This window comes from Amphiprion ocellaris, chromosome 24 (genome assembly GCF_022539595.1).
Source record: "Amphiprion ocellaris isolate individual 3 ecotype Okinawa chromosome 24, ASM2253959v1, whole genome shotgun sequence".
NCBI lineage: Eukaryota > Metazoa > Chordata > Actinopteri > Pomacentridae > Amphiprion > Amphiprion ocellaris.
In genome coordinates this window covers 4,317,029-4,336,621 of record NC_072789.1, presented here as the reverse complement: position 1 = coordinate 4,336,621, position 19,593 = coordinate 4,317,029, and the positions used below count along the sequence as shown (strand labels likewise).

At 40.3% G+C, this 19,593-nt stretch overlaps 1 protein-coding gene across 16 annotated transcripts in view; it reads right to left on the bottom strand.

Annotated features, from left to right (window-relative positions):
• The window catches only part of mbnl2 (muscleblind-like splicing regulator 2), a 59,441-nt gene that overhangs the window by 5,630 nt on the left and 34,218 nt on the right, over positions 1-19,593 (bottom strand). For 5 of the 16 annotated variants that reach the window (XM_023291377.3, XM_023291376.3, XM_035957723.2 and 2 more), the window contains 6 exons: positions 15,417-15,581; positions 14,329-14,532; positions 10,502-10,762; positions 7,472-7,525; positions 6,898-7,048; positions 3,454-3,489 (listed from right to left, as the gene is read on the bottom strand). In XM_023291377.3, the coding sequence (XP_023147145.1) occupies positions 3,454-3,489; positions 6,898-7,048; positions 7,472-7,525; positions 10,502-10,762; positions 14,329-14,532; positions 15,417-15,581 (871 nt within the window). Of the gene's footprint in view, positions 1-2,341; positions 2,437-3,453; positions 3,490-4,221; positions 5,790-6,897; positions 7,049-7,471; positions 7,526-10,501; positions 10,763-14,328; positions 14,533-15,416; positions 15,582-19,593 lie in introns of those variants that run through there. The other 11 variants (XM_023291379.3, XM_023291382.3, XM_035957724.2 and 8 more) reach the window with 11 other exon arrangements.

Here is a 19,593-nt window from a genome sequence, read left to right as displayed (position 1 = left end):
TTTAATAACTGTGACAAAACTAATGGCAGGTTCCCACTGCAGGGAGGTGAGAGACTGAATTCTGATCCTGTAGCTGAAGAGCTGCTCAGAGATTACAACAATCTGTAATTATACCTGAGTCTATCAACTTATTTTCCCATCAGTTCATTAACTGAAGTCATCGCCTACAGTTTCTAATACAACATTCTGGCAGTAGAGGGCGCTGCAGCTTCACAATCTCAATGTATTGATGTCACCAGTCTCCAGCAATGGCAGCACATGGTTAATTTGTGCTTGGGATATGGAGGGATGTGATTGGCTGCTGCTTATCATGTCACTTAATGGTTCACAGGGTCACGAGTTGACCAGACTCTGAACCTCTCAGCATGTCTGCAGCATCCTGGCCTCATATGGGTGTGTGTTTGTAGTCTTGTTTAACATAATAACACAGATCCCCACTGAAAGATTTGATTCAATTTGTTTCTAAAATCACAATGCACAGTTAAATGTCCAGGAGTTAGGTTGAAGAAGCATTGTGATTATCAAGGAGATGCTAAAAGCTAATGCTAGCCGGCTAGCATTAGTACAAAGTCAGGATTGTTTGGGACTGGTTTCTGCAAAAACAGTTACGTCAGCGACATGTGCTCTTTAAAAAAACAGTCTGGGTGTGTTTTCTGAAGAACCATATGATGGAGATGGTTGTAGTAAACAAGGTGTGTCCTGCATGCAGCACGGCTGATGTTTATAAGTGTTAACTGTGTCTAGCTACAGCGATGTGTACGTATTGAGGAGAGGAGGGGGGAGAAAGACGGGGGGACAGACGGAGACAGACAGCGAGGGCTGACGTCAGTGTTTCTCCGGCTCCTTGTCCCACATGCATCTTTAAAGAGCAGCTCTGCTTCCTGATGCTACTGCTGCTGCATGCCAATTACAGGAGGAGACGGTGACTCACGGGAAGTGCACACACTGCTGGCCTATCAGGGGCCATAAAGCACAAAGTACCGGGACCAGAGCCTCGCTAAATGATGGAAGAGGGGATCACGGACAAATCATTTTTATATTTTGAAAATGTACGCCCTGATTTCCTAAACAGAGACTTCTTGTTCTATTTTTTTTTTTTTTTTTAGATTCAGCCAGTATATAGGCACTGTTTGCGTGTTAAATTGTCTACTTTAAAAAGGACTGATCATCATTCTGTAACTTAGAATATATTTTCTCTATACACTGAGGCAGGAAGACCAGAAAAAACAGAAGCAGTGAGAAGAAGTGGTGCAGAAACAGATGGAAAATTACGCTATTGATCCCTACAACTGTTCCGAGTATGATTTTACTCTACACATCTATTTTAAGACAACACATACAAAGAGATAATAATAGCGTGCTGAATGTTCTCCTAAATTCAGACTGTTTCTAAAGGCCCTGTGGTGGAAATTTCTTGCACTCACTGAAAATGGCATGACTGTTTTCCAGTTCCACTTCTACTTATGGAACACTTCTCATCTGCGTGTCCTTAAGACACCTCTGTACAGAACCACCAGTAAATGATTACCAGCTGTGTGAGGTCAGAGTGCCAGCATTGTGTTAAAATTTCCAGGTTTAAAATGGGGCACACATGCGTCACTCTGGCATTCAAACCTGGCCCTGCTTCCCTGGCTCCTGCTGACACGCAGCAACAGTAGAGCCGCCGATCACAGGCCATATTTAGACAGCTTCTGTGATCATTTTCCCTACGTCTGTCTCCCTCCGACAAGCGTAGCCTAGAACCGTTTCCTCACTTGATTTATCCTCCCCTTTTATCCTACAACCCAAGGAAAGGTAAAAAGGTAAAAGTGCAAACAGGAAGAGCTCCAACACAGCGGCTGTTAAGAACAGAAATTGCCTGTATGTGTTTGCTTGGATGCGTGTGTTTGCGTAGCACACAAGCGGTACAGATGACGCCCCTGCTGCAGATGGAGAGGCTTATTCGACAACAACGAGAAAAAAGTGGAAAATAAAACTTAAAACAGAACATGCAAAAACAAAACCAGGAAGTAGTGCAACACAACACAACTACTACTTGCAAATGTGGGAGCTCTGAAGAAGTGCTTGTTGGGGATGGATTTTTCTTTTTTTTTCTTTTTGATGCATTGCACTGGCACCGGCTTGCTCAGGTAGCCCCCTTTTTGCTTTATGTTGGCTGGAAAACGCCCACATACAGGCTTTGGTGCCAGCGTGAGCTCGCCCCGTGCAGGCGCATGGACGGACGGGGAGGGGCTGGGCGTGGGCTAAGGCTCAGCTGCAGGTTATTGCAGCTCGCTATTAGAAGGCAGTACTTATTCAGAGCTCCGGGGACTGATGAAAGAAAGCTTTAAAAGGAGCAAACCTGATTGGCTGGTGCTGTTGCTGCGTAGGGGACACTTGTGGCAGGAGTTGTTGCTGCAGAGACAGTAGCAGGCGTAGCACTGTACATCATTGGGACTTTGTTTTGAGGGTAGGAAAGGGGGAGATGGGAGGGAAGGAGGGGAGAGGGGAGGAGGTGGCAGCGATGGACAGGTCGGTGGAGCATTGTGGTAACCATGGTAACAGTTGATGTGTTTGTGTGCGTGTAGACGGTATCGATTATTGTTGTTGTTGTTGTTGTTGATGGTGGTGGTGGCGGATGTTACAGAGAGCCAGCAAGCCATCGTTAGGGTTACACCGGCAGATGGCATGCAACCATTCACAATGCAAAGCAAGGAGGACAGAAAGAAAGAAAGAAAAAAAAGAAGAGAGCATGGGAGAAAAAATAACAAACAAAAAAAAAAACAAGAGGAGAGAAGCTGATTACAATCACAAGTAAGGAAATTTATACGGAAAATCAGTTTGCTGTTTTTCCCAGAGAAGTTAAGGGGGCACAAATAACACCAATTACGATGAATCGATGACACTTTTGGCAGCAGGGGGTGGGAATTTTGAGTTTTGTAATCCATAAATCAAGGCGGCTACTTCACCGCACAGGCCAAAAACTTATGGTTCTGGTGGATTGTTGTAAAATTTCTTTATAAATCATCATTCATTGTTTTTTTTTGTAATTCCCATCCCGTTTTTGGCGGAGACAAATGCTCTAGTTGTGTGTAACTTCTCTGGGAAACTGATTTAAATTTCCTGATCAACACAGCACAGCAAACAGACAAGAAGCTATCCTACAGCTTAAGAACAGATCAGTCTGCAATACTTTATTATCCACATTAATCATAAACAGTCATTAGCAAGAAAGTCAGTCAGTAGGGAAACAAGAACTGAAAGTCACAGCTCTTTCAGGTGACACAAAATGGACATCAAAGTAATGGGTAGTTTGAGCACATTTTATAAAGTTTCATCACATTTTGTCTCACCTGCGAGGGCTGCAGATTTTGCCCGCTCATCCCACAACAACCCCCCGCCCCCTTCAAAAAAAAACCCCAACCTAAATCAGACAAGTGTGTGTGAGAGAGCAATGGGAAGCTCAGGACCTACCAAGACTGCTAGCAGGAGTCATGCACAAGACTGACCCTGTTGTGTTCATGCAGAGAAAGACAGAGAGGAGAAGGGAGACAGACAGGGGGAGAGAGAGAGAGAGAGAGGAGGAAATAAATGGGTTAATCGAGAGGGAGGAGAACAACAAGGTTAGACAAGACAAAAAAAAAAGACTTCACTCGGTAGCGATGTCGGCTAATTACGATGGAAGCAAGCAGAGGAACTCACAAACTGTATTAGTGAGAAAATATTGTTTACTGCAGCTAAAGCAAGCTAACATACACAGAAATGGTGAAAAATCAGTCATGTGTTAACACTTATAATACGTGCTTTATTTACTTCAAACCAGGGGTGTCAAACATGTGGCTCGCGGGCCAAAACCGGGTCCAATCCGGCCCAACTTTGTAAAGTGTAAAAATCACAGAGAAGACATTAACTGCAAATTGGTAATTTACAAAACTATAAATTTAAAATAATTTCTAGACCATGACAAGTTGTTTTGATCATAAAGTAAAACACTAGATTGCTCTTTTGTCATTTTTTGTCTTATTTTTATAATATTATTTTTGTTTTTTTGTGTTTTTCTGTCTGACTTTTATCGAATGTCTCATGTTTTTGTCGTTTTGTTTCTCATTTTTGTCCAGCTTGTTTTTTGTCTCATTCTTGTCATTTATGTTTTGCTTTATTCATTGTTTTGGGTGTCGTTTTTGTCACTTTGTTTCTCGCTTTTGTCATTTTTTTTGTCTCGTGTTCATTTTTTTGTCACTTTGTAACTTTTTTGTCTAACTTTTTGACTCTTCTTTTATTGTTTTGTGCAGTTTGTCTCATTTTTTTTGGTCATTTTCTTTCTTGCTTGCTCATTGTTCTTTCATCATTTTGTGTCATTTCTGTCATATTTTGACTTGCTTTTGTTGTTTTTTTTGTGTGACTTTTGTCATTTTGTGTTTCCTTTTTGTCTTGCTTGTGTTTTTTTGTCTTATTTTTGTCATTTTGTCTTTCGCTTTATTCATTGCTTTGTGTATCGTTGGGTCATTTGTGAAATTTTTTGTCTCATTTTTGTCATTTGTCCATTTTTTGTCGCTTTGCAACTTTTTTGTCAAATTTTTTGTCTCTTTTGTTTCGTGTCATTTTTCCCATTTTTTGTAATTTTGCATCACATTTTTGTAACATTTCAGCTTGTTTTTGTTGTTTTTTGTCTTTTTTTTGTTCAACTTTATCGTTTTGATCATAACGTAAAAGACTACATTATTCAGTTCCAGATGACTGTAGACACTCTGTGATCTGTAAGTTGTAATGTATAAATGATAAACTGAGGCATAATATTGCTGAAACTGAACTTATTTTTCTTAACAAATTTCAGGTTGTTCATAATGTTTGGCCAAAAGATAATTCCGTAAATGTGGACATTTTCAGAATGTACTTTTTTGCACTAAAACAAAGGAAAAAGTTGGAGTTGTGGTTATTTATTGTTTATTATGCCTGGATTTAACTGGTCACTGGAGATCAAACTGGGCCGAATGTGGCCCCTGAACTAAAATGAGTTTGACACCCCTAATTTATACTGTTTCCATCTTTACTGAGTGTTTCTAAAGGAAAGAGAGCATTGATTTGGTACACATTTAAATAAAACTGCACATGTTGTACAAGTAAAATTGGCTCCAGCCTTTTATAAAGTTGCTACACGCTTCAATTAATCCACAAGTAGCCAAATTCTCACACTTGACTGGACATTTCGGTGCAGCTACAGCACTTTCTCATAAGTTTAAACACAAAATCCTGCAACTAACAAATAATCAAACTAAATAAAAGTCAGTTACAGTATAAAAAAGAAGGAACTAATGACAGAGAGAGTAATACTGCAGCATCATGCAGCGTCAGCAGAATGATGTGCACAGGCTTCCATTCAGATTTGGATCAAATGAAGATAGGTAGGGTTTACAGCTAACAAATACACTCATGAATCCAAATTTCCTCAGTCTTTTACATTGTGGAGAAACCCCACCCATCTGAAACTTAACAGATTAGTAAAAAACAAACAAAAAAAAAAAAATTTGATTTGCACACATGACTTTGACCCAGGGCTACTTCCCACACACAGAAACGGAGGGAGGGAGGGATGAAGGGCCGTGAGGCATCTCAAACCAAGGGAGACAAAAAGAGCAGGTAGTAAGGAGAGTGAGGGCTAGCAGTCTTATCCTCATGACTCATGAGTGTGGCTACAGGCTTCCGTATTAGCTGCAGTTAACTCACTTAGCGGGCGACCCGAGGGCCTTGAAGCTACTGTTAGTCTCTGTGTGACGAGCAGACAGTGAGAGTGTTTTGTTGCGGGGAAAGAACTGGAGAGGAATGATGGAGAAGACCTGAATTAATTTTAAATTAATTTAAAAAAAAATTTTCAATATCAGCATCTGTCAAGACAGATTAAATACACGCTGAAAATGTGCGTTCTTGTACAGTTTTGTCCTCCAAAGTGGGGCCTAAACATTCTTCCAGAGTTTGCTGGCTGGTGTGTCATATTTATGTGGTGATATATCATATCTTTTATTGCTCTGATCAAAGCCTGCGCTGCTTTTCCACCTGGCAGCAATTACATGTTTATATTAGCAGGCAGGAGATCAAAGTTTAGGGATGGCACGGGGGAATAGTAAAAATGCTCGCACACAAAATCACAGTGGAACTTTTTATACGCATCAGTCAAATTAATGTATTTCTAAAAGAAACGTGAGACCAAACAAATGTAAATAATAAAGAGAGTGTGTCTCTGTAAGCATGTAAAAGTCTAAAAAGATCACTTTATGATAGACAGAGGAAAATTTTAACCCTCCTGTTGTCCTCATTTACAGGCACCAAAAATATTGTTTCCTTGTCTGAAAAAAATCCAAAATTTCAGCAAAAAAATCCCACAAATTTCAAAAAATTTGCAAAACCTTCAGGAAGAAAATTCCAATATTTCCTTAAAAGTTTCCCTTAAAAGTTTTATTTAAAAAAAAATCCCCCAAATTTGGCAAGAAAATTCTTGTAAATATTTTCAAAAAATGAGTAAAAACCTTCCAAAAACTCCTAGAAATATCTAAAGTGATTACATATATATCAGGAAAACTTCTAATATTTTCTTTAAGAACATTCACAAAAAATCAACCAAAATACAGGGAAATTTGCTGGATTTTGGTTGATTTTTTTGTGAATGTCCTTAAGAAACATTTTTAACATTTCTTTTTTCCACCAAAAAATGTTCAAAGATTTCCCAAAAACGTTGAAAATGTGGACATCAGAAGTTTCACTGTGAAAATATTTTTTTTCCCCACATTTTCAAACTTTAAAACGGGTCAATTTTGACCCGCAGGACGACACGAAGGTTAAGGGTTTACCTGTGTGTTGGTGTGCATGCTATGAATACCTGAGTGCTTCTACCTGTAGGTGTGTGCATCGACTGGGAGCTCTTACCTGTGGGAAAGAAAGCGGGCTGCTGGAGCTGTGCGTTGGCCAGCGCCTGCTGGTAGTGCAAAACACTGGGGTTGAACAGGGAGCTCGCTCCGTTGCTCTTCTCAAGTGCTGGTCTCTTTGGTAGGGGCTGGAGGACGCCGTGGGGAAACGCCTAGCCACCGAAAACACACACACAACAGAAGCACAGTAGATTTGAACTGTATACTCACACAAGCCAACACTAATATTTTCTACATCTGTTATTCGTCTATGCACAGCACAACAAGGCAAAAATGGAAACTTGCTGTAACTATCACAAGGACAATGAGAAACTACACCATAGCAAGGCAATCAACAACACATTAAAGAAAGTAGAGTGATAGCTGGAGTTACTTTAGCATTACGTTTTTCAGGTAATAAATGTACAAAACATTCTAAGAGTTGCCACTTGGTGATCGTAAATGATAAATATTTATACATTTAAGTGTCTTACAGGGTTTCACAAAAAACAAAAGAGCCAAATTAAATTTTTGTGAGTGGCTACAGTACAATTAAAGAAGCTACATGCAAAGCAAAAGGTGAAAGGTCAAAGTACCAGGTCTACAGTTGCCTCGAGGGGTCGCTTCATTGCTTTGGCAGTCGACTGAGTCTTTAATTAGCAGGCAGCGAGCACATGATGGCAGTGGGCCAATGGGATTCAAGCGTATTAACATACAGGTAACAGCAAGCAGAGGTGCGTCATGGGGGACAGCATTGCATTGTGGATAGGTGAGAAGGAAAAAAACAAAAACAAAAATAATCTGAATGCAAGTATACCACATACAAAACAATAGGCATGCACATAAACAAAAATCTGTTTTGTTTACTTTAAAGAAACATTGCTACTTTTTTGAATTAGTACAAAAGCCAAAAAAAAAAAGCCTCTACATTAACCTTTGGTTAAAAAAGCAAGAGTCTATGATGTACTTCAACACTACTGGGAAAGCATTTAGTAAGTAACATCAACTATGTCTGAACAAGTTTTAAAATATCTATGCATGAACAAAAAGCAGTATGGTAAACAGACTATCAATACTGGGCTGACACTTCATGTGAGATCTGTATAAAAGTACGACTACACACACAACAGTTACAGTGCTCCTGGAGTACTCTACGGTGGATGATGTGAAGTGGTTTTGGGCCTGAGAAACGTCCAACAACAGATTGGGATGTGAGCCCCTCATTTTAGTAAACTCTGCCCTCACAACCGGCACCAAGAACCAGGCACGTTTTAAACTACATATTAGCACAATTACATTCGAGGCTGTTGAAGTGCTGTCTCCATTGTGGCAGCTACAATAATTAGTGCTAACAATCCGAACAAAAAAGTAGCTCAACGGTCACATCCTTTTCTGCAGGGTTGATGCAAATCCTCCAACTGAATCATGTGGCTTTTTAGTGTGATCGATGAACTCGGGGAGGTGACACGATGTGAGGCAAGTTTAATAACAGAATGTGGAGCTCTGTTTATTCTTAAATTCCTCTGGATTACCCCTAAAATATCTTAAAATCTAAAAGCAAATACAGCACAGCTTTATGTAAGATTAGTCGGAAGCTAACCTAAGTTATTATTAAAAATGTCCTGATATTTGATGTCACTGCTGAGAAGAAAAAAAAAAGATGACATGGATGTGATGACCACAGCACTTAGAAAGGTCCATGCACAAGCCTCTTGCTTCATGTATGTGGATTTTCTACTGGTATAGATCCTATTAAAGAGCAACAATGCATTGCTGATGCACTGCAGAGTTAACAGACTTCAACAGTGTGGTTAGTTCAAATGGAAGATGGTCTATTAAAGTGGCATGAAAAGCAAAGATGACTGCATTTGACTTGCGATGGGGAAGAAGATCACAGCATGGCAAAGCAACATAATGTGGCACAGTAAAACAATATAACCTCGGAAAAAGGATCTTCTTACTCTAACCGTATCGGCTAATGTGTAACCTTATCTACGGTATGCTTTACTCTATTTGCTTTTAAAAAAAAGTGAATCATGGATAATGATATTACCTATTTGCAGCAGTGCAGCAATACAGGTTTTATGGGTCTCTGCTTCAATAAAAGGGCTAAAAGAAAATTGGATTAAAGGTGCTGACTAAACAAGTCATTGTCCTAAGGTTAACCCTGCTCACCTCTCGCACAGATTGTTACTGCTGAAGGTACTTTGGGAATTGGGTCATAAAGTTGATAAACCATGAGGAACATAGGAGGAGTACAAAGGATAGGACTGCAAGGAGAATACAGCGGGAACATAAACTAAATCTTTCTGTTTGACAAGACATTGTGTACCTGACGGGGAAGCGGCTGCGCTAAGGTACACGCTGTACCTTTAAGAAAACAACATTGTCAGGTCAACATCAAGTTATAGTGCCTCGGGGTCTCGGCCTGTCTTTTATCTATGCCTGTTTAATTCGTCGGTGTTTTCCATCTTCCATGCAGTCGCTAGCACGTGCACAAACACAGCTAACCTCACAGTTGTCTTATCATCCACCACTGTGGTGCTCATAGAGGAAGGAGAGGGAGGAGCAAGCAGCGATGGGAGCCAGCCAATGAGAGGTAGGTGCATAAAGCATGCCCATGCCATGGAGAGGGGGAAAAAGTCAGTCAGCACACTGGTGCAGTAAAAAAAGGTGTGCGAGTGCAGTAGCCAAAGGAGCATTCAAAAGAAGCCACTCAGAGCCTGGAGGGAGGAGGGGGAAGGGAAGAGGGTGAGAGAGGTGGGGAAACAGCCAAACTCTTCTAACCGTCTGTCTGTCCACCTTTCTGGGGGATTTTTCCAACTAAAGACCAACTAAAGGAGGGTAATCCCCCCACCCCGCCCCCCCACCATCCACGATGCTACATCCTCATCCATCCCAGATTCAATTTACACTGATCTGCAGAGAACCGCACTTATCACTGAGAGCAGCGGTGTGGGATGGGGGTGTGGGGTGGTGAGCCGACATATTGTCTCTGTATGAACCAAGGGCATTGGAAAATAAAAGAGGACTGCAGAGAGATAATAACAGATTGTTCTTTGCGGCGTTATACCGGCGTGTTTAGGTTCTCGCTAAACCCTGCTTATTGTTCACAACGGCCTCTCTTTGGGGATGACTATTGTTGGTGAATTGTACACTGGAGTTCACTGGAATAAACCGGCAGAGGTGGGTATGTTTCTTTTTGTACAGTAATAAAGCAGTGCTCCACATTTTTTATGTCACTGTAGGTGTCGTCATCAGCAAAATAGTGTGTAAGTCAAGATGAGTGTGTATTCAGTGAGCCTATACGTCTGAAAAACACTACTTGCAAAAACAGAAATTGCTATTGTGGGGCTTAAACAGTCAGCAGGTTTCTACCTGAACCCCTGTGCTCGTATTCCTTTTTATTAAGTGTCTCTGTATATATTAATGTCTCTGCATAAAAAGTCTTTCATGACTTCACAATAAAAGCTCTATCCTGTATAGAGATGTCATAAAATTTCTCTACAAGCACTCTAAAAAGTAGTGAAATCTGCTCACAAATACAAATACACTGGTGATTTTCCTTCTCTGCCACTGTGTAGTCACCAGACCCAGTAAGTGGGCTGTAGTGCCGTAGCGCTCACCATGGCTGCAGCTGTGGCGGCGGCTTGTGCAGCCACAGCTGTCTGGTTGGCCTGGTGTTGGGCGGCCTTAATCTTGGCCTGCAGGTGGGCCGGGGGGTGGAAGTACTTGCACTTCTCACGCGAGCAGCGGCTCTTGATGTAGTCCATGCAGACGGTGACCGTGTTGTCGCTGGTGTCGATCATGGGGCTGTCGCTGGGGTGGGCGAAGCGGCAGTCCGTCTCGCCCCGGGCGCAGTTGCCCCGCTGGAACTCGCGGCAAACCTGGGAGCAGGAGAGCCATGAGGACGGACACAGAGACGGACACACGCATGCAGAGAGAGAAGACAAAGAAATGCACAGAAACATACAGAAAGTGTGAATACACAAAATGAGCAGAATCACATAAAGTAGGGGTGTCAAACATGCGGCCCGTGGGCCAAAACTGGCCCTCCAGAGGGTCCAATCCGGCCTGCGGGACGACTTTGTAAAGTGTAAAAATTACAGACAAGACATTAACTGTAAAATGCAAATTTGTAAAACTATAAATTTAAAATAATTTCAAGTTGTTTTGATCATAAAGTAAAATACTAGACTGCTCATTGTTCTTTTGTCATTTTGTGTCTCATTTTTGGAATATTTTGTCTTGTTTTTGTTGTTTTTTTTTGTCTTTTTTTGAAATACATTCATATAGGATTTCTGACAGGCAGTCTGGAACTGACAAGATAATGTGTTACATTTCTATTACTGAGTACAATGTTCTTGTACATGAATATCTGTACAATAAAAGGCAGAAAAGATTAAACTATGCTCCTGCTGCTGCTGCTCTTCATGTGGTATGTGAGTGTTGTGTGACAAGCGTGACAGTGACTTAAAGATAACATATAGTGCAATATTAAAAAGCCTGTGAAATACTGTATAGACATTTCTATGGTCATTAATATATTACGACTAAAACTGGCAATGATTCAAACAACTAGCCACAACATTATAACCTTTGCATATGTCTGTACGTTGCATTTTGTACTTTATATTATTTGTTATTTCGATTTTACTACTAACTGTGTAATTGTGTATATTCCACTAACCTTTGTTTATTGTTTATTGTACTCTGGCAAAATAATTTCCTCCGGGATGACTAAAGTAGATCTTATCTTAACCACTGATAGTTAAAGTGAATAGCATTGATCATCTCGTTACAATGATCTGCTGGGAAGCCCTGGCATTCATGTGGATGTTACTTTGACATGTACCAACCACCTAAACGTTGCTACAGACCAGCGCCTTCCCCAGCAGGAACAGGTTGAGGAACATGGCAAAAAAAAACCTCCACAGATCGCAATCGAGCATTTGTGGGATGTGCTGGAACAAGCCAGAGCCACAGAAAACCTCATCCTGCACCCTACAGGACCTGAGGGGGACCTACACAATACTAGGCAGGTGGTTTTAACCCTCCTGTTGTCCTCATTTACGGGCACCAAAAAATATTGTTTCCTTGTCTGAAAAAAAAAAAAAAAAATCTGCAAAAAAATTCAGCAAATTTCTGAAAATTTGCAAAAACTTCAGGAAGAAAATTCCGATAATTCCTTAAGTTTCCCTTAAAAGTATTATTTTAAAAAATTCTCCAAATCTGGCAAGAAAATTCTTGTAAATATATTCAAAAAATGAGTAAAAATCTTCCAAAAAATGAGTAAAAATATCTAAAGTGATTACATATATATCAGTAAAACTTCTAATATTTTCTTAAAGAACATTCACCAAAAAACCAACCAAAATCCAGCGAAATTCGCTGGATTTTGGTTGATTTTTTTGTGAATGTTCTGAAGAAACATTTTTAACATTTCTTCTTTTCCCACCAAAAAATGTTCAAAGAGTTCCCAAAATTGCTGAAAATGTGGACATTAGAAGTTTCACTGTGAAAATATATATATTTTTCCACATTTTCAAACTTTAAAACGGGTCAGTTTTGACCCACAGGACGACACGAGGGTTAATGTTGTGGCTGTTGTGGTGTATAACAAGGGAGCAAGCAAAAGCAGGAAGAAACCCATTCAAACATGCTATTCTGCTGCAGATCTTTTCTGGAAAAATCTGTGAAATATCCAAGTGCACACAAAAGGCATTGAATGTATTCATTTAACAGACTATAAATGAGTTTTGGACTCGGTGTGAGTTAAACTCAAATGATTGTGGAATCACTGAACCGATCTGTGTTTGGGCCTAAACACAGGGGGATCTGCTTTTGACTTTCACTCTGGGACCGAGACACACATGCAGAAACACACAGATGTAGACTCAACAATAAAGCACACAAAAAACTGCAGCACATACACATACATGTGAGCACGCACATGATGGCTTTGTGTGGGAGTATATAAGTGTCTCAGAGGGATACTGTTTCATTAGAGCCTGCTTCATTCAGTTGCTAAGTGATAGCACTCCGGCAGAAAAACACATACAGGCACACACCTACGCATCACCTCCAGGTCTTGGGGAGATTATTGTTTATCTTTATAAATGTAGCGGAAAAAAAAAGAAGCCCAAACTCCTCCTCATGCGCTCCTTTCACAATCACCGAGCTATTCTCATTCAGCGTTGTTTGCCAGGGGGGCAGACGGAGGTTGAAGTTGTTGTTGAAGTTGTTGTAACTGTCCCAGTTTAACTGTGGCCGTCTGGCAGTTTCCAATTTAAATCACTGTAAACACACCATCTCATTTGTATGCATCATGTCTCTTACACAAGCGTTAATTATTTCTGTAAGGTATAGAAGCTCAAGGATAAGGTTACTGTAAAGGTACTGAGCCTAATAGTGCTATTTAGAATTAAAAAAAAAACTTTTTCTGTGTATTTTAAAGCTTTCACTCCAAAATGAAAACACAGTACAGACAAAACTAAGATATCTGGTAGCATAAAACAGTTACTGCAATTCCAAATTTTTTAAATTAAAGAATCGTGAGGTGAGATTTAATATTTTTCTACCATTTTATACACCCATATTGCTTATTTGGGTTTACTCCAAGGCAACTTCTGAATGTATTTATTCATATTATTAATTACTTGCTTAATAACCTGAATGCTAAGAACTTGCTTATCCTTTCAGGTCCTTGTCTGGGGCTATTTCCTCTGTAAGTAGCTGCATTTAACACTGTGAAACCCACTGTCACAAAAATACAACTTCAGTTTTATTATTATCATTATTATTATTATTATTTTCTATTTTATTATTTTCCATTGTGTACATATACATACAATTTTGTTTAGATTTATTTTATTAAATTTGTTCTTCATTTTTTTTATATTTGGATTTATATATATTTTTGTTATATTGTATTATATTTTTTCCATTTTTTTCTATATTTAAAAAAAAAATAAAAATTTAAAAAAAAAAAAAAAAAAAAAAAATATATATATATATATATATATATATATATGATTTATATTTATTTTGTTCTTTTTTAAGATGCATTTTTTGGGTCTTCCAGGGTTAAAAAGTCAATTTAAACTTGAAAGTTACTTGTGATTTAAAGGTTCAAGGTGTGTTGTTTTCCTGTGGTGTGGCAGTTAGTATTCAGTTTTATTGTTTTCTTGTGCAGAAAGACTTCAGAGACAGTACACTTGTTTTTTTTTAACTATTGTATAATAAAACACAGGCCACTGTTTGTCCTGCAAATGCTCCGGAGCTATAAAAGATGCACATTCAATCTTTCATCTCATTCACACCCATCACACCTAATCACATTAACACATTGCCATAATTACACTCCACAACCTCAAAGAGAACATTAACTATAATTAGCCGCCATGCTGGTTTTGTTTACAAGCGTGAGGACTTTTTAATTGGTTTGGGTCACCTCCAGTTTGTCAGTACGCAGAAGTTTCTGGTTGGAGGAGGAGCCGGCGGTCATGGAGACGGGCGGGCTGCCGGGGACGATAACGGGGGTGCTGGGCAGGATGTCTGTGGGCACCAGGCTCATGCTGTGGGACATCGGGGTCAGGTAAGGCGTGTAGCTCAGACCTGTGCTGGAACCCAGGCCCTGGCTGACTGGAAACGTCTGCTGTAGACGGAAAGAAAAGTTTACTCACACTTGTTTCTAATTAAAAAAACAGAAGGTCAGATATGTAAAATGATAAATGTAGTGAGCGACAGTGGGAAGCGATGGGTGAAAGGCGTAAAGAGGGTACAGGAGCAATAGAAGTAAGAGAAAAGAGACACTGGAGACAAATGAATAGAGGGCGCAGCTGTGCAGAGTGGTGGATGAGAAAGATGAGAGGGGTAGGAGGGATGAGAAAGTGACAGGTAAAGAGAGAGAGAGTCGAGGGAACAGAGAGGAAAAGGTTTGAGAGGAAAAAGTGGAGAGAGAGGAAAGTGAGGGTAGAAACAAGAGAGGAGTTTGAGGTTTTTTTTAACCTCTATGTATCCCGGGAAGATTTTTTTTGCTGAGCACATATGTTCTTTTTTTCAGCTAGTCTTACATTGATGCAGTTAAACGCATTCACACCTGGCAGCTGCCCAGTGCAACCACAGTCTACTGAGAGAGCAGTTGGGCAGTTTTGTCATGTGCAGGAGGGCATTACAACCATTATAATTGGAAGAACAAATTTATGATCTTCCGAGGCAGAGACATAATTTAAAAACAGTTCAAATCTGAGAGGTTAGATAACAGTGAAGTATCAGATTGAAGGTTGTGTAAATGTACTGCGGCAGACTTGGCATATTTTCTCAATGAATCATGGTCTTCAGTCAAAATAATCGCCGGTATGAAGACGCTGCATTGCACAATTTCAAAGGCAAACATCAAATATTGCAAAATATCGATTTCAGCGGAAATTACACAATGTGATATGTAAATATGTATTAACGGGACAAAAGCCAAAACTTTTCACTGCTATTTTCTCAGTGAGTCACGTCGTATTCCCACAGCAGCGAGGCCACACTAACCACAGGCTGCATGGTGGTGCCGGGGATCATGAACTGCATTTGCTGGGCCAACATGGCGGCCGCTGTCTTCTGCTGGATCAGGTTGTTTCGCCCGTTGATCTCCAGCTGGGTCTTCAGGTGAGCGGGCGGGTGGAGGTATTTGCAGTTCTCTCGCGTGCAGCGGCCCTGAGCGGGAAAAACAAAGGGGACGGGAGAGAGACAGACAAACCAGGTCATTAACAGAAAGAACTGAAAAGAAGCTATTTTTTTTATATAAACCTGACTGAACAGGTTGAGTGTCAGCTTGAGGATGTGGCAGATATGTGAGCATTGATTTTTAACAGCCTCCAAAACATGAAGCGCTTGAAGGCAGCACACATATTCATGCCGAGTGAGTGTGAAACATATAAAATCATGAGGAATGTTTGTGCTTATCTAGCGTGGTGGGAGTTAGCCCTCAGCCATGAGTAGAAACATTGTTGTAGGAGATGATTACAGGATTCTGATTTGCTAGCTTGTTCACTCTGGCATGTCTTGGCCATGCGGACACACTAACTAGCCGAATGCCAAATGAGCGGCTTCTTGTTCTGACTTTAGCAGAAGTTTGCGATCACGACCAAATCTCTGCAGCTTTTTTTGATGGACAGATCCTCCTGTACTCTCTGTAGAAATGCAAATGCAGGGTTGGCAGGGTCAGGCTTACAGGGACCCCGGTGGATGAAGGCAATTACACTGTCAACCCAGAGGCTAATGGCAAACACAATAATCCAATATGGATCCTTACTGCGGTGCTTATTGCAGGGAGAGTGGGTGGAAGAGAAGGAGAGAGGTCAGGAGGGAGCAACAAAGTGAAAGGTAGAATACAGTAGCGGTGCACAGAGACTGGAGCTGTGGGGAAGATGGAAAATAAAGGCGAGGAGAGGAGCTGTGGAGAAGATGCAGGCAGAGGGGACTGATAAGAGTTAGTACAGAGAGGAGAGGGGAGGTGATGGGGAAAGGTCAAGAAGGCGAAAGGGGACGACCTGACATGAGAAGTCTTGAGGTGCTTTTCCACTAGTGCCTACTCGACTCAACTCGGTTTAGGTTGTTTTCCATTGCAATTGAGTATGATGTATCCGCGGGCGGCCATCCGCTCAGAGACCTCCTGATAAACTTTCTCGTTGCAAGTTGCACCGTCCAGCTCCGTCTGTATTCTTTGATCCACCACCAAAGACAGAAAAGTCTCGACCTCTTCATTCACCCACGGTAACAGGTCTCATGTGTCGTCACTCCCTGTCCAGTCAGTGGCCTGAACTCTGTAGATGTGACATTATCGGCTCGACTCAGCTCACTTGGAACCCCGGCCGAGTAGGTACTAAAATAGTATCTGGTACCAGGTACTACGTCCTAATAGAAAACCTCACAAACCGAGTAGGTGCTAGTGGAAAAGCGCCATTGGTGAATGACAAGACGGGCAGAGGGACTGGTGCTACATTAGCATCCTCAGTGAAACACCTCTTGACATAGATGAACCACAGCACAGCGGCCTGATTAGCTATATCACACTCATCATTTCTCTAATTTCCTCTTATACGGAGATACGACAGGCCTGTCTGGTGTCCACACAGTGATTGGCTGTGACTGAGTTTAATTACTCAAGTGCCGTGCTCAAACACTATTTCAAGACCAGAAACAAACAGAGAAAATGACAAGAAGCCACCAGGCGAAGCCATGTACAGGATACGTCTCTCGCAATGATGTGGCAGTCTGGTGGGTACAATGATGTGTACTATATTTGACAGGGGATGAGGACTCCAGCTGAGTGGTGCAGTGATTTGTGAAACTGGCAATGAACCAGAAGAGCCAGCCTCAAGCAGAGAGAAGGATATATTAATAATGTATCAGTTTCCTGGTATGATAATCATTTTTTATCTTATTCAGCTTGTAGTTTATTGAGTCAAAACCCAGTGAAAACTAGTGTGGTGCTACTATAATATGCTGAGTTGAAATTTTAATCAAGATAAAATGTTGCATTTTAGCTGATGTTGATAATTACTGGAAATTTTAAACAGAAAGATGGTTTGTTTTGAATTCAAGCTCCATACTTTGACTGGATAATTTATCAAGGCACATACAGTAATTAATCATTCTAAGGATGACAACAATGAAAAAACACAAATAAATTCATTTACATGCATAAATAAAAGGAATAATTTTGTTTTGATACATATTGCATAAAGATAGCAATAGGGCTGGACTCGAATATCTGAAAATCCGAATATTCGGTTGTTGCGGTGGTATCCGAAAATTAAATTTGAGATCTGTCCACGTTTGTAAACACAAGACAAAATGCTGAAGACCTCAGCTGTTTGGGAATACTTCAAATTAAATGAAGACAAGACAAAGGTAGTATTTGGTGGACTCCATTAGAGTCCAGTCTGGCCCACCATCCAGGTGGAAACAAAACTATGACCGCTATCCTAACCTGGCATTAGCCGCCAAATACTGCCTGTGCGTTTCGGCCACTTCTACCCCGTCAGAGCGCGTTTTCTCAAAGGCTGGCTACATTGTGAACAAAACCAGGAGTTCACTCTTGCCCAAACATGTAAATATGCACATCTTCCTGGCACAAAACATGAAGATAGTATAGGTAGGCTACTCAAATGTCTGTTCTTGTAAATATATGCACTGTTTTAATTGGACAACTTCTGTTGTTTACATTTGTTTTATAGAAATGTTTGTTCTTGTACATATATGAAGCTGTTTTGCACTACCTGTCTTATTTATATATTATATATTAGTGCTGTCAAACGACGCAGATGGGTTAATTGAGTTAAAATTGTTAATCAGATTAATCATGATTTTGGATTAATCTGCATTAACGCATTAATTTTGACAGCCCGAGAACATATACATATAAAAATGCAATAGAATTCATTAGGTAAATGTGTAGTTTTCTAAATTTGTGTTCATTTGTATTTGAGTTCGTTGAAATGCCCTTTACTGTGGTAATAAATAAAGAAGCCGAATGTTCGGATATTCATCATTAACTGGGCTTGAATATCCAGAGCCCAGAAACTGCTATTCGAACTAGCCCCAGATAGCAAGTAGAATCGAAGTAAACTGACAAAATGTCAAGAAGAAGCAATAAATAACTAAACTAAACTCTCAAACTTAGTAAACTATGGTTAAAAGCAAATTTGAGATTTGTTCATGCAACCAAATTTTGTGTTTTGATTTTGTACTTTTGTGATGATTTGCCTTTAAGGTAAACTTTCAAACACTCTGTCAAAAAATGTGTCTATTGCTGGAACATATCACTATGGTTTTATTGCTTCTTCCTGACTACCTTGAAATCACTCACATAATTCCAGGGTCCTGCTGACATGATAACATTGTATCCTGAATTTGCTTTTACTACATGTTAATATGGTTTGAAGGCACACTAATGTCTCAGTATTGATGGATATTTTGATTTAATTGGATTTGTCAGTCTTACCTCCTGAGCCTGAGCTCTGGAAGCAGCAAGGGGGAGAAAATCTATAAAATAACACATTATTAATCTCATTATTGTTCTTAGCAAAGCACATAACTGGACCACATCCCATTGGTTGGGATGAAAACGAACAAAAAAGCATGATATGGATTATTTCTGTTAACACGAGAGCTTGAATGCTCAGAGTGTCACCCATCACGGAACGGCGAGTTGAAGTTACTTCTCAACCTGTTCACGTCTATACAGCTTTCTTCTTCTCCATTAGGTGGGGAGGCAAACAAAGAAGAACTTTTAATCAAGCACAGCTCACGGTATAGGCCTGGCTCACTGTGTAAATAACCAATACTCCTCATCAAAGGAAAAACTAATAAAGCACAGCTATCCAGTTCTTCCTGACAGATATTAAAGACACCCCATAGAGCTTCAAACACACCGTTAGTATTGGTACAATTACTTTTCTTCCAGCTGATTTGAAGCACAAGAGATTTCGTCCGCAGAGGATATTAAGTCTGTAAACACTATAGGCTTCTTTGCTATTGTTGGTTAGTAATAACTTAAAGATATGAATTAGGTTTTTCTCATGAAACACATCCAGATAACAGGTTTCTAAAGAACCCGGAGCAGGTTTGTAATGATGAGAGTCACGAGTCAGGAGGGACTGACCTCCACATTCTGGCGTCAAAGCTCCCTCCTCCTTCATGGTTCACATGCACAAAATCACAC